General features: G+C 33.6%; 1 protein-coding gene across 1 annotated transcript; it reads right to left on the bottom strand.

Annotated features, from left to right (window-relative positions):
* Nucleotides 1-4,241: 4,241 nt before the first annotated feature.
* LOC136813251 (histamine H2 receptor-like) lies at nt 4,242-10,521 on the bottom strand. Its single transcript, XM_067069763.1, has 2 exons — nt 10,188-10,521; nt 4,242-5,356 (listed from the first exon to the last, which is right to left on the bottom strand). The coding sequence occupies exons 1-2, from the start codon at nt 10,230-10,232 to the stop codon at nt 4,343-4,345; spliced, it is 1,059 nt and encodes a 352-aa protein (XP_066925864.1). The 5' UTR covers nt 10,233-10,521; the 3' UTR covers nt 4,242-4,342.
* Between the last annotated feature and the right edge of the window lie 2,970 nt (nt 10,522-13,491).

The raw sequence follows: 13,491 nt of genomic DNA, 5'->3' as shown, positions 1-13,491 counted from the left end.
GACACATTCAACTCCTGTTTTTCTTTATACCTCTATGGTGAAAGCAAATTAGAGAATTTCATTATTACTGTACTTTACTATATTGACAATAGATCTTATCTGAGTTTTTGATTTTTCTAAAAAAGCGATGCATCGTGGGATTGTTTCAGGGGTATTACAATAGAAATCTCTTAGAAATTCCTCGAGGGAATTATATTGTAATACCTCCGAAACAATTCCACAATGCATCGCTATTTTAGGAAAAATCAAAAACTCCAATAAGGTCTATTACACATTGACACGTTATTAATAAATATTGTATTTATTTTTTGTACTTTACCAAGAAGACAATGAAGCACTGACAGACATCTCGTTTACACGCTTTTTTATAAGAACAATTTGATAAGAATACGAGGCTGAAAAATTCCAAAACCTAAGAACAAATTAAGAACAATCCTAAGCTTCAGATTTCAGAAATTACTTGAATTACCAGACCTGGTAGGATTTTTTCAGCCAGTAGGTATAGAAATAACGAATCTAAACTCGATGGGGATTGATATTCTCAAATTTTATGAATGGGGATTTCAATTCTTTAGTTTTCAAGTCAGAAAATTCAGTGGGGATGGGAAAATAGCACAATATTTTGCAGTTAGGATTGGTTTATTTGTTTATTTTCAGTGGGGACAAAGATTGAAGGATAATTTTCCATCTGGGACGATATTCTGGCCAATTTTTCCAGTGCGGGAAGGGTTCCCAGTGGGTCTGTGAGAAGGGGGTGATTTTAGGGTGGGAAACTTTATCTAAGCTCTTTTTTTAAGATTTCTTGGAGGCTTATCAAACACCAACGCTTTAATGTCAGCTTTTTCTTTTTCAGTTATGATGATTTTTCTTCCCTTGTTTTTCAAATTTATTATTTTAGAGGAAAACAAGTCTCATAAAAACAACAACAGGAAATCTAAACTGAAAAAGGCCCAGTAGGTGTCTATAAACTTCCTATCCCCTTCTTTGCTGACAGGGAACGTGACCACATTAAAAGAAAAGGCCTGGGATTTAATGTTTGTGATTGTTGAAATATTGTTTGTGAAGAATCATCAAAATATTAGAACAATAATTTGTACAAAACTGGAATTTTCGCATGTGAATTTTATCTCGACAGCTTTAAAATATTTCCAAAATTTCTGAAGATTCTATTTTTAAAAAGAAGCTGTGATATTTGGGCAAATGCTGAGTATGACGTTGTAGTAAGCCCACACCTAAGAATAGTTCTTCCTTCGTGTTCTTGCAAAACATTCTTCCTTCATTATGAATTAATTTTGGTTCAAAAGATTAAATACTACTGTACAAATTAAAACTTCACTTAGTCATAGCTTAGCCTAAAAAAAGAGGGCTCTTTTTGTTATTTCTCGGGTTTTTTAAGTAAATCGTAATTTCTGGGTTATATCTTTCGACTTATTAATTTCTTTTATTTCTTTTTTCATAGTGGTGACATTTTCTTAGATTAAAAATAACTCTTGTCAAAATGGTATAGAAGAGGCCCCCAGCGGTAACTCTGATCACAATATCACGCAATTTTTTGTCTTCAATCACGATCACCTAAAACGGCAAAAAAATGTAATCACGCATCCCTTTGAAAATGTCCAAATCACGTATCACGGCTTAAAAGTTTTTCAAATCATGATCACATTTTGACGTTTCATCACGCAACCACGAAAGAAAATTCCAAATCACGTAATCACGCTACAAAAAATCCCCTATCACGTCATCACGAAAACCGCTTGGGGGATCTCATAGAAAACCCCATGTCTCACAGGCCCGGTGGTCTTCCCATTTTGGAGATGGAAATTTTTGTGTATTGAATTTCAAATTGGGATGAAAACAGGCAAATTTCTAGTGGGTCTAAAATTGTAGGGTATTCTTCCCACCGGGACAAGGTCCCGCCGGGTCTGTGATACAGGGTTGTTGACTTCTTTTTCTTTTCTATCATTTTTTTCATTTTTCATTTTTTTCTATTCGATAATATTTAACTCCCAGATACTTTATCAAATTTCGAATTTTATCAAAAACCCGCCTTTTTGTCCCATCTGCAGAATATTGTATGGCTTTTAGTATCTACTCAAATCTTTTTCCTAAAAAAGGTATTTACATTGAGGATAAAAACTAAGTCTTTCAATATGAAGATTGTGGTAAAACATTTTCAATGCAAAGTGCGTGGTAAAACATTTTCAATGCAAAGAGTGTGACAAAACATTTTCAATGCAAAGATTGTGGTAAAATATTTTCAATGTGAAGAGCGTGGTAAAACATTTTCAACACAAAGAGTGTGGTAAAACATTTTCAACGTGAAGAGTGTGGTAAAATATTTTCAATGTGAAAAGTGTGGTAAAACATTTTCAATGTGAAGAGCGTGGTAAAACATTTTCAACGTGAAAAGTGTGACGAAACATTTTCAATGCAAAGTGTGTGGTAAAACATTTTCAATGCAAAGAGTGTGACGAAACATTTTCAATGCAAAGAGTGCGGTAAAACATTTTCAATGCAAAGTGTGTGGTAAAACATTTTCAATGCAAAGAGTGTGACGAAACATTTTCAATGCAAAGAGTGCGGTAAAACATTTTCAATGCAAAGTGTGTGGTAAAACATTTTCAATATGAAGAGTGTGGTAAAATATTTTCAATGTGAAAAGTGTGGTAAAATATTTTCAATGCAAAGAGTGTGGTAAAACATTTTGAGTGCAAAGAGTGTGGTAAAACATTTTCAATATGAAGAGTGTGGTAAAATATTTTCAATGTGAAAAGTGTGGTAAAATATTTTCAATGCAAAGGAGTGCGGTAAAACATTTTGAGTGCAAAGAGTGTGGTAAAACATTTTCAATATGAAGAGTGCAGTAAAACATTTTCAATGTGAAAAGTGCGGTAAAACATTTTCAACGTGAAGAGTGTGGTAAAATATTTTCAACGCAAAGAGTGTGGTAAAACATTTTCAATATGAAGAGTGCAGTAAAACATTTTCAATGTGAAAAGTGTGGTAAAACATTTTCAACGTGAAAAGTGTGGTAAAACATTTTCAACGTGAAGATTGTGGTAAAACATTTTCAATGCAAAGAGTGTGGTAAAACATTTTGAGTGCAAAGAGTGTGGTAAAACATTTTCAATATGAAGAGTGCAGTAAAAAATTTTCAATGTGAAAAGTGTGGTAAAACATTTTCAACGTGAAGAGTGTGGTAAAATATTTTCAATGTGAAAAGTGTGGTAAAATATTTTCAATGCAAAGGAGTGCGGTAAAACATTTTGAGTGCAAAGAGTGTGGTAAAACATTTTCAATATGAAGAGTGCAGTAAAACATTTTCAATGTTAAAAGTGTGGTAAAACATTTTCAACGTGAAGAGTGTGGTAAAATATTTTCAACGCAAAGAGTGTGGTAAAACATTTTCAATATGAAGAGTGCAGTAAAATATTTTCAATGTGAAAAGTGTGGTAAAACATTTTCAACGTGAAAAGTGTGGTAAAACATTTTCAACGTGAAAAGTGTGGTAAAACATTTTCAACGTGAAGGTTGTGGTAAAACATTTTCAATGTGAAAAGTGTGGTAAAATATTTTCAATGCAAAGAGTGTGGTAAAATATTTTCAACGTGAAGAGTGTGGTAAAATATTTTCAACGCAAAGAGTGTGGTAAAACATTTTCAATATGAGGAATGTGGTGAAATATTTTCAATGTGAAAAGTGTGGTAAAACATTTTCAATGTGAAGAGTGTGGCAAAATATTTTCAATGCAAAGAGTGTGCTAAAACATCTTCAATATGAATACTGTGGTAAAACATTTTCAATGCAAAGATTGTGGTGAAATATTTTTAATGTGAAAAGTGTGGTAAAACATTTTCAATGCAAAGAGTGTGGTAAAAAAATTCCAATGTTAAGAATGTGGGAAAACCTTTTCAATATGAAGATTCAAAGATTTCAATGCACAGAGTGTGGTAAAAAATTTTTACTGTGGATAGTGTGGTAAAACATTTTCAATGTGAGGGATCTGGTAAAATATTTTCAATGTAAGGGATGTGGTAAAACATTTCAATGCAAAGAGTGTGGTAAATCATTTTCAATGTGAGGATTGTGGTAAGTTATTTGCAAGAATATTCGTATTAAACAATGTTCATTTCATAGAATGTTGAATTAAGATTAAAACCAACTATTTTTAGACCAATCTTTTCTTCCCGATATAATATCAATTGAAATATTATCAAAAATGTCATAAATACAAAAGAAGTTAGTTTGATCGGCATCAGATCAAGTCCCTCCTACGTCGTTAATAAAGAAAATAATGAATAAAAATCTCGTCCAAAAATTCACAATCGAACGATAACACATATCAAGCTTTCAAAGTTGATGACTTCTGCAACTTTTTTTTCTCCAATAAAATACTTTTCTCACTCGACTTCCGTCTCATTGCATCACTGCGTCTGTGAGATGATCCATTCCTGCCATAAAGTGGAGATTCAATTCCTTCAGCTTTATAGTTGAAAATGATTTTAATGGCTTGGTTAAACGGTTTAAGTCTTATAGTACAGAATAAAGGATTAAGCGCTGAGTTTGAAACGACAAATAGGAATGATAAATCTCGTATAACATGTCGAACAGTACAGTCCATGGTCGTGTAAAATTTGATCAAATACATCATGACAATAGCTGGCGTGTTACATAACAGAAACGTGATCAAAAACGTGAGAAATAACACGGTAACACGTTCGTTCTGTAAACGGGAATGTGACGACGTAAGTTTACGACGTTTCTTTGCTTTTAAATTCAGCATACATAATAATCTAACCGTTATAGCACACATTACTAACACTAACGCCATTGAGATTTGAGCGAAAAAGATAATAAAATCGATATAACCGACAGCCAAATAAATACATGCGATTCCAATCGATAACAGCCAAATCAATGCTACTAAGAATACGCAAATCTTAAATCGCATTATTTGTCGATATTTTATTGGATTCGATACTGCTACAAATCTATCGATACAAAACGCAATCAAATTAAAAGTACTTGCTGTTACAGTGACGAAATAAAACATTCGACTAACAGTGACGTAATCATTTGTCTTTTTATCAACGGCTTCTAAAGCATGTGTGACCACAGATATCGGTAGCGTTACTATGCCAACAATGAGGTCAGTAATGGCCAGATTCACGATAATAAACATGAATGGTGTTCGTAATTTTCGTTGTGGATCTTTCAAAACGGCTAAACAAACCAGGAGATTTCCGATTACAGTCAAGATGCATAAAACAGCGGAAACAACCGATGTGAATACGGACAGGGCCGGCGGTGCATGAAATCCTGGGCACGGTGTGTTCGTCATGGTGCTGCAAATTATCTAAATAACAAGAAATAGATAAAGAAAGTGAAAGTGGAAATATTCAATCTTAACCATTCAGAACCATAGATTGAAAAACTCTACAGCGACCAAACACCAATTTGAATTTAACTGAATATATCAGATACATCCCTGTGTCACAGACTCGCTTAAACCCCTACCCCAATGAAAGAAGATTTTGTCCGTGGTGGCAAAATACCCGGGGTTTTCAGCACCACTGGCAAATTGATTTTGATTTTATGCCCATTCGAAATTCAATGCTTCACAAGATTTTACAACAAAACCATCCCTATTGCATCTTTTAACTATGAAACAATAATTGTTCTATTCCCATCGGGATTTCAATAGGAATTTTTATCCCGACTGAGAAAAAAAAGTTCCACCGGGGCTGTAAGACAGGGATGTTTTGTTGAACCTCAACGGTGGTTATACCCCTCTGTATCAAACTTGTTTTAAACTCCCTGCTGGAAATGAAGTTATTCTAAATATCATTCCATCTACTAGACAAAACCAGACGTTTAGGACAAACTGAACTACACTAAACGCTTAAATATAACGTTCTTTTTAAAACACCGTTTTGTATGTGAATTACTCAAAATCTCCAGCCCCTCCTCCAGATTAATTTAGATTGTAGCTGTAGAAAGGTAGGTGAGTCTAGGTTCCAGGCTGGTGATAAGCTTAAGAAAATGCTACAGGATTTTCTCCGAGATATAGCCTGTGACCTCATGTTTTAAAAATCTCACCGACTATTTGTCAATGTGACTGACTAACTGCTATAATAGGTAAAGTTAGGTAAAGTTAGGTTAGTTAGGTTCCAGGCAATAGATCTATGAAAATGCCATATGTTTGAATTTTCTCTAGAATACAGTATGTGACCTCATGTTTTACTGACTATTTGCCAATGTGACTAACTACTATAATACCCGCTAAAAGGAATCCCGTTTTGTCTGACACGTCGAAATCCAGCCCAAGAAACTCATCAATCAAGCTATTTTCAAAAGCGAATCTGTAACAGTGATATCTGATACAAGTGATACAATCAGTATAGAAATAAGAAAATTGAAATTCAAAATGTATCAAATTCAACATTATATATATTTGCAAAAATTAAGTTCAGCCTCTTCCTTCCTGTAACACGCTGGTTTCACGTTTCTTTATACTAAATCAAAACACACACTGAGGACTAAAGAACACATACTGTCTGCCTGAAGTAGTTCTCATGCTGTCAAAATGACTTTCTTTCCGTAAAATATACATATGACGTATTATGACATCATCTTACTACCTTTTGAAAGGATCTCTATTATGACGTAATCATATCAATCGTAAAGAGCTCAAATTTCAAAAATCCTCAAAAGAATGCTCTATAAATCGAGTAAAATTCTCTAAGCCTCTCAATAATCGAATAAGAGAGAGATTTATTAGTATTTGTTCAACGTAAATCCAGTCTATATCATTTTCAGTGGAAAATTTTCTCTTGAGAACTACATGCTTCGAAATGAATCTTTCTTGTATAACTTATAAAAGAAAGGTGATAGTCCAATGGAAATAAAATTTATCGTGGCTAAAAAATTATAACGGAAAAGAAATTCAAAAAAACACCCACATAGATTGAAAACTAGATAAAAATCGATATTCTGTGAAAGTTACGGCAAACTCAAAACAAGACCTTGTGAAAAATATTATTTTTCTTAACATTTTGATACGCGAAACATTTTCAACGTTTCCTATTACATGTGATTCTGTTTTAGTTTCAGAAAGTTTGAACCAATCCCAGAGGGGTACTACACTTGCCGACCGACGAGGGTGCTCAGCTGAGGTTCGAAAAATGGACCCTACGTCGGACTCGAGATTCGCGAAAAAAGTGACCCTGAATGGGACTGAAATTTCACAGTTTTCTCAAATTTTCTACTTTTTCCCACAATTTTCCAAAAAAGGGCACCCTACGAGGGACTGATTTTTCTATTTTGGTGTTTTTGCAACCCTACCTGGGACTCGTGGAGGTTAAAAAAGGTACCCTGACGAGCGGCGCATCCTCGTAACCCTTTTTGCCCTAGTACCCCCTCCCTCACTCCGGGGGACCAATTTCCTGACCAACTTCACCTTAATTTTGGACATCTTTTAAGAGTATAATGTCAGCAAATATGACGCTTAACCAATTAAAGATTTACAGAGGTTGGATCTAAATTCGGTAGCGAAAAATACAAATACCGTCTATGCATATACAATTGCGAGTTTATGTATTCGAGATGAATCGAGGGGGGTGGTATAAAGCATGTCTCCAAAATCACCGTCCACTTTGCTCGACGACGGTAAAAACACCAAAAATACCTTCGTCTGTTTAGGTGAGCAAAGGTGAGCTATAGAGAGATATAGACTCGTACATCGACTATCGACTTTGTTTTGTATCGATTTCACTTACCGTCGCCCTCGATATCCTCCGATAGATAAACTCGGTAATAGAGTATTCATACCTCGAACCACAAAGAATTTAAAAAACAAATGTTGTTATATTCTCTTTGCTCGAACCTCTACAACTCGAATGTCTTATTAACTTGAACAAGTTTTCTAGTCTCTCAATTAAACAATGCCTTAAGCCTTACTCCATAAACTCGAGATTTCCACCATTCGAACAAGTTTAATTATGTTCCTTGTGCGTTTTCGAGTTATAAAGAATTCGCTGTACTATGGTCTCTGTTGATGAATAAATTGCTTATGACCGTAAAGTCTCTAAGCTGAGCTCTCAACCCAATTATAAGCCTACTACAAATCTTCGGACAAGCTTATACTAACTAGAGCGTTTCATTGGTCTGAAATATGTTTTCAGGAAAATAATTAAAAGTTATGAAATTGTTCTAGCTGATGATTGTCCTCCATACGGGCGGCATGAAACTTAAAGTTCTAAATAATAAATCAAAGTCTTTTTCTTTTAATTTTGATTAAAAGTTATGTAAATTATTTTGTCTATTACTAAATTGTAAGTCCTACAGATATCGGGGTTGGAGGCAAAATTTTTGTCTTTAAAGTATTGTATAAAAGAAGTGACAGGAAGTTAAGCGTGAAGAAAGATCTTCTTTTGGGAAGGATATAATATTCATGAATTTTTCATTAACTTAGAATAAACAATTATTTTGTCTTGATTTTGATAGGAAAATTATCCCTTTTAGATTAAGTCAGTGGGTACGTCACTTTTGATTTCATTTATTTCACAATATGTTTTACTTAAAAAATTTCTAGAAAACCTGAAACAACACCCCCTTCTCACAGACCCGGTAGGATTTTTTCAGCAAGTTGTTCCCCATATTTTTTATGACTGGAGATTTCAATTTTTTTGTTTTCAAATCCGAAAATCCAGTGGGGATGAAAAAATAGTAAATATTTTGCAGTGAGGATGGGAGAAAAGTTAGAGGAAAATCTTCCACCGGGGACGTTATTTTGGCATAATTTTGCCAGTGGGAAGGGGTTCCAGTTGGTCTCTGAAAAGGGGGTGTGAAATATCTTAAACCTAATCAAAAGAGACCCTAACTACACCCCTGTGTCACAAAACCGGTGATACCCTCATCCCATTCAATGACGATTTTGCAAAAATCTACTCCCCAGTGGTAAAATTTCACTACAATCTCAGCCCCACTTAGTCTAGCAAGCTAGACGAGTAATTTATACATAGTAGAAATAAAGCAAAAAGTAATGAAGGGAACAATTTTAGTCGTCTAGAAACCTTTGTGCACTAACTCCAAACAAAAGAAAAGTGTCAATATTGCAATTATATTTTTTTCCCGCTCAAAATAATTCTTGAGAAAAAAAATGTGTGTGGATTATTTGTGTATTGAAAGTTTATCATTTGAGTTGATTTTGTTTTGAGAGTTTGTTATTGCTTGATAAATTGTTTTCTCGCTACGCAAGTTTCTGCGTAGCTAGCCGGGGTATCTATAAGGCTTCTGGATTCTTCCAGTCGTTTATACAAACTAAATCCCGTATTATTATCATTAGTATTGGTATTATTAGTATTACACGCATTATAAACGACTCCAGTCTAAGTCCCACTGGAAAATTGTATTTATTTTCATCCCCATTTAAAATGAACCATCCCCAAATGGATTTTTTGACCTGGGGGAACAATACAGAATTTATATCCCAATTGTGACTTCGATAGAAATTTTCATTCCCACTATTGGAAGAAGTTCCACCGGGGCTGTGACTGAGACAGGGGTGTCTGACTAGTGACATGGAGTCTAATTCTTTTTTTACTGAGTACCCCTTTTTAACTGTAAATTGTAAAATATTCCTCAGTAAGGCTCAATACTTTCACAAAAAATGCCAAAAGTTACTGTAGGATGATTTTCCCGAAAAAAGTCAAGAATATCTACGTTGAAATGAAAGAAAACATTCTTAAAAAGCGTGTACTTTAAATATCGGAAAATAAGTTTGTCTCTATTCTTGACTGGTATATTATTCAACCATATTAAGTACATTTTTAGAATTTATCATTTTCGTAACCCTCTCGCATTATATTTTCAGACCGACACTGCTTGTACGGCTCAAGATCCATTTTCCTGATTTCCTGAGTATCTCCTATTATCCTACTCTTGTCTCTCGATCCATTTTCCTGAGTAACGATCTAAGACTAACAAAATTTATCAGGCGTATCTAACTAGTTGCAAGGCTTCTTATTTTATGCTTGCTAAATAACCCCTTATCTAACGCAGCTGACACACGACGTTGTGTCAATATTTATCTATCTAATGTTCATAACGTCAATATAACGTTAGATTAACGTTGAAACAACGTTGTGTATCAGCTGGGGGAGACCAATAGAACCAAATATACTTACGTGATGTGTGCATTCAGAATGTGAATGGTTCCTCATGTCATCCATTTTCCTTTTTCTCCTTCTTCTTCACTTGGTACCAATCCCCCAAATATTTCTTTTAATAAACTTCAGATAATAATGATGAATATTGAGTAATTCAATGAAAATGTCTTATCACTTCAATCAAATTTTTCTTCATGTTTTTCTAAATATATACGTAATTATAACGAAAATCTTCCAAATTTCTCATAATTTGACTTTTTCATTTTCATCAAAACTTTCAATTTTGTATCCAATTTTACTTTCTTACAATAATATCAGAGACATATTTTTCAATATCAATTAATCTAGATCTAGTCTTCAAATTTTGTTCACAAAATTTCATCAATTATTTTTTTCTTTCAAAAATATGCTTATATTTTGGTACAGTCGATTAAAACGTTTAACAATATTTTTTTTCTCAGTAAAATTGCCTTAAAAACATTTCATAATAATATTTGAAGCAATTTCTTTTCCTTTGAATGAGTTGTTTTTCCTAAATTTTTTACTTTAAGCCCTCTTTACACTTCATTATTTTGAAGTATTCTGAAATATTTATCCCACAAGGATATGACTATAATAGTCGTCGATTCCAAGAAAATCGGCTTTCCGAATTCTCCCCGAATGATTACCCATGATGCATTGCGCAAAAAAATTCACGGACGATATTGACTTTCAATACAATGCATCATGGGTAATCATTCGGGGAGAATTCGGAAAGCCGATATCGTCTATTGGCAAATCGTACATTTTTTCAAATATTGATATTGAGAAATAAAAGATATCAACAGAAATAATACCTGGTTGGAAAGATAATTTTGAGTAGAATACTGTAATCCTTTATAAAGTTTCTAAAAATCGAAAATAAGGAACATAAGTAATTTTTTTTACTTTATCGATAATCTTTTGTTTCTATGCATTCAGAATTTTTGAGCGTTGCTATTCGGCCACAAGCGTGTTTTCAATTTTTCTTATCTCTTGGAAAATAGATAAAAACCCTTACAGAAGGGTACAATTCACCGTCGCCAAACTTTTGTCGAGGGAAAAAGCCTTTAGTTATCTCCCAGCTGGCACACAACGTTGTTTTAACGTTCAAATAACGTTGTTTGGACGTTATGAATGTCACATGGACGTTGTTTTGACGTTGTGTGCTGTCTGGGGTGGCAGTAAATTTTGTTTCTTGCAGCGCACTCAGGGTTTATCTTCCCAAGTGACGCATTGAAACTCACGGCCTGAAGGCCCAAATTTGGGAGCACTATGGATCGAAATTGCTTATACTGTAAGTTTTGCAATGTGTAAACTAGGCTTTACTCGAAGACAACACTATCAGCTCTTCTCTCCCAGACGCCTTGCTGTGTATTAAGTGGAAGACTGAAATAATGAAAAACAAAATTCAAAACGAAGTATAATTACATGAAAAAAGAATCCTTTTTAAAATTTAATGAATTTTGTACTAAATGAAATTGAGTTTATCTGGTGGTTCTATAAAGATATAATGAATTTATTTTTCAACGTTTTTGATATTTTGGGGAAATTATTTTGTTTCCCTCTTGACTCATCAGTACACGTTTTCTTTATAAGAACATCCAAAATTTTTGAAGCCTTCAGATGTTCTTAACTTTTCGGGTTTCTAGCCTAAAAATGTTCTTAACATGTTCTTATTTTCACCAAATTTTTAGTATTTTTGTCCATTTTCCTAAGAAAAAGGGTGTTTTTGAAACCACAAAGCCTTAGAATGTTCTTAACTTGCTCTTAACATTTTGGTCATCGAAGCCTTATGTTCTTACATAGTTTGTTCTTATAAAAAAACCTGTATTCTCAACTTTTGGCGGGGATTGTTTTCAAAGAAACTGAACCATGTGAAGAGAAGAATATTAATAATGGTTCTTTACTATGAAATATCTTTAAGAGCTTCAACTTTAGTGCTAACACCACTCTTCATTCACTTCAACCCCAGTAAAAAACTCAGCGGAAAAGCCTCTTTTTATCTCTTTTTAGGTCTTTTTAGGACCAAAGGGGCTACTAGCATCAGATCTGAAAAACTTTTTTAATAGTTTTCAATACAGAGTCCAGGATAAAAATTCTGAGGCTGATGATCTAAGGTCAACAGCTTTCAAACTATTAGTAAGACAGTCTAGTATGTCCGTAGAGAAAAATTGGGAAATCGTTTAATTAATTGAATTGGAAAGGTGTAATCTTTATAAATTTGGTATCATTGGAAAAATATTAGTGAGTGGAACAATTTGAAATAAAAAGATCCTTAAAACAAATGAAAAAATTTATCAAAAATAATCATTCAGTCAAAAGGTATCAAACAAAGTTTTAAGCTGACTGACGTCTAAAAACGCTGTTTTCTGCTGTTTTTTTAGGGTCAATCTCTAGTGAAAATGAAAGTTATAGCACTTTTCTACAAGATCTTCATTTTCATCTTCGTTTTTAGAATTTTTTTAAAGACTTTTTTTATTTCAAATTGTTCCACTCACAAATATCTCTCCAACGATACCAAATTTATAAAGATTGAAGAATTCCTTCAAAAGTTATAAGTAAAAGAAAAAAGAGTGCACACTTATCGTGAACAGACTTTAACAACTTTGATTATACCCATTGTTATTTTAGGTATGACCCGGTGATTTTTAGCTTCAACGCCTTATATTAGTGGATCTCCACTCCTTCAAGTGTTCCTTCCAGTTCATAGACAACCAGGGTCCACTTAGATTTTTTGATAGTCTGGATGGCACGATTACTTCACTTGACTCATTGTCATAAAACATTATCAGAAAGCAAAGTTCATTCAGAACAATCGACTTTGCATAATCTATCTGGTACCAAATGTCTTTCAACGTTCAACTACGCGTTTTTTTTATAACATTATACTTTATAAGAATTTTTATGATGAAATTGACCAAAAAATTAAGAAAATGGTAAGAACACCACCATCATGGAATTTGGCAACTGAACCTAAGAATAGCGTTCTTAGAGTATTTTACCCTTAAATTATTTTCCAGCAATACTAAAAGGTCTAAAGTCAAAAATGTCAAATTTTTTGCTCTACGTAAATATTACATGCTGGATTGGATGGGTTTGGATCCAAACCAAAGAATACCGTAAGAATATTTAAAGACGACTTTCTCCAAAAAGTTATGAATATTTATGATGAGTCAAAAAACACCACTCTTATAACTTGACGTTATGGATGTTTTTTAGACGTCTTTCTAAAGTTTTGCACCAACTTGTGTTTTTTAGTTCAGTCAAGGAACTAGGCTGATATCATCCATCTGCTATGTTT

The sequence above is a fragment of the Clytia hemisphaerica genome, unplaced genomic scaffold, assembly GCF_902728285.1.
Source record: "Clytia hemisphaerica strain Z4C2 unplaced genomic scaffold, Clytia hemisphaerica genome assembly, whole genome shotgun sequence".
NCBI classification, from domain to species: Eukaryota; Metazoa; Cnidaria; class Hydrozoa; order Leptothecata; family Clytiidae; genus Clytia; species Clytia hemisphaerica.
The sequence above is the reverse complement of the archived record's forward strand: the minus strand, read 5'-3'. Positions and strand labels throughout refer to the sequence as shown.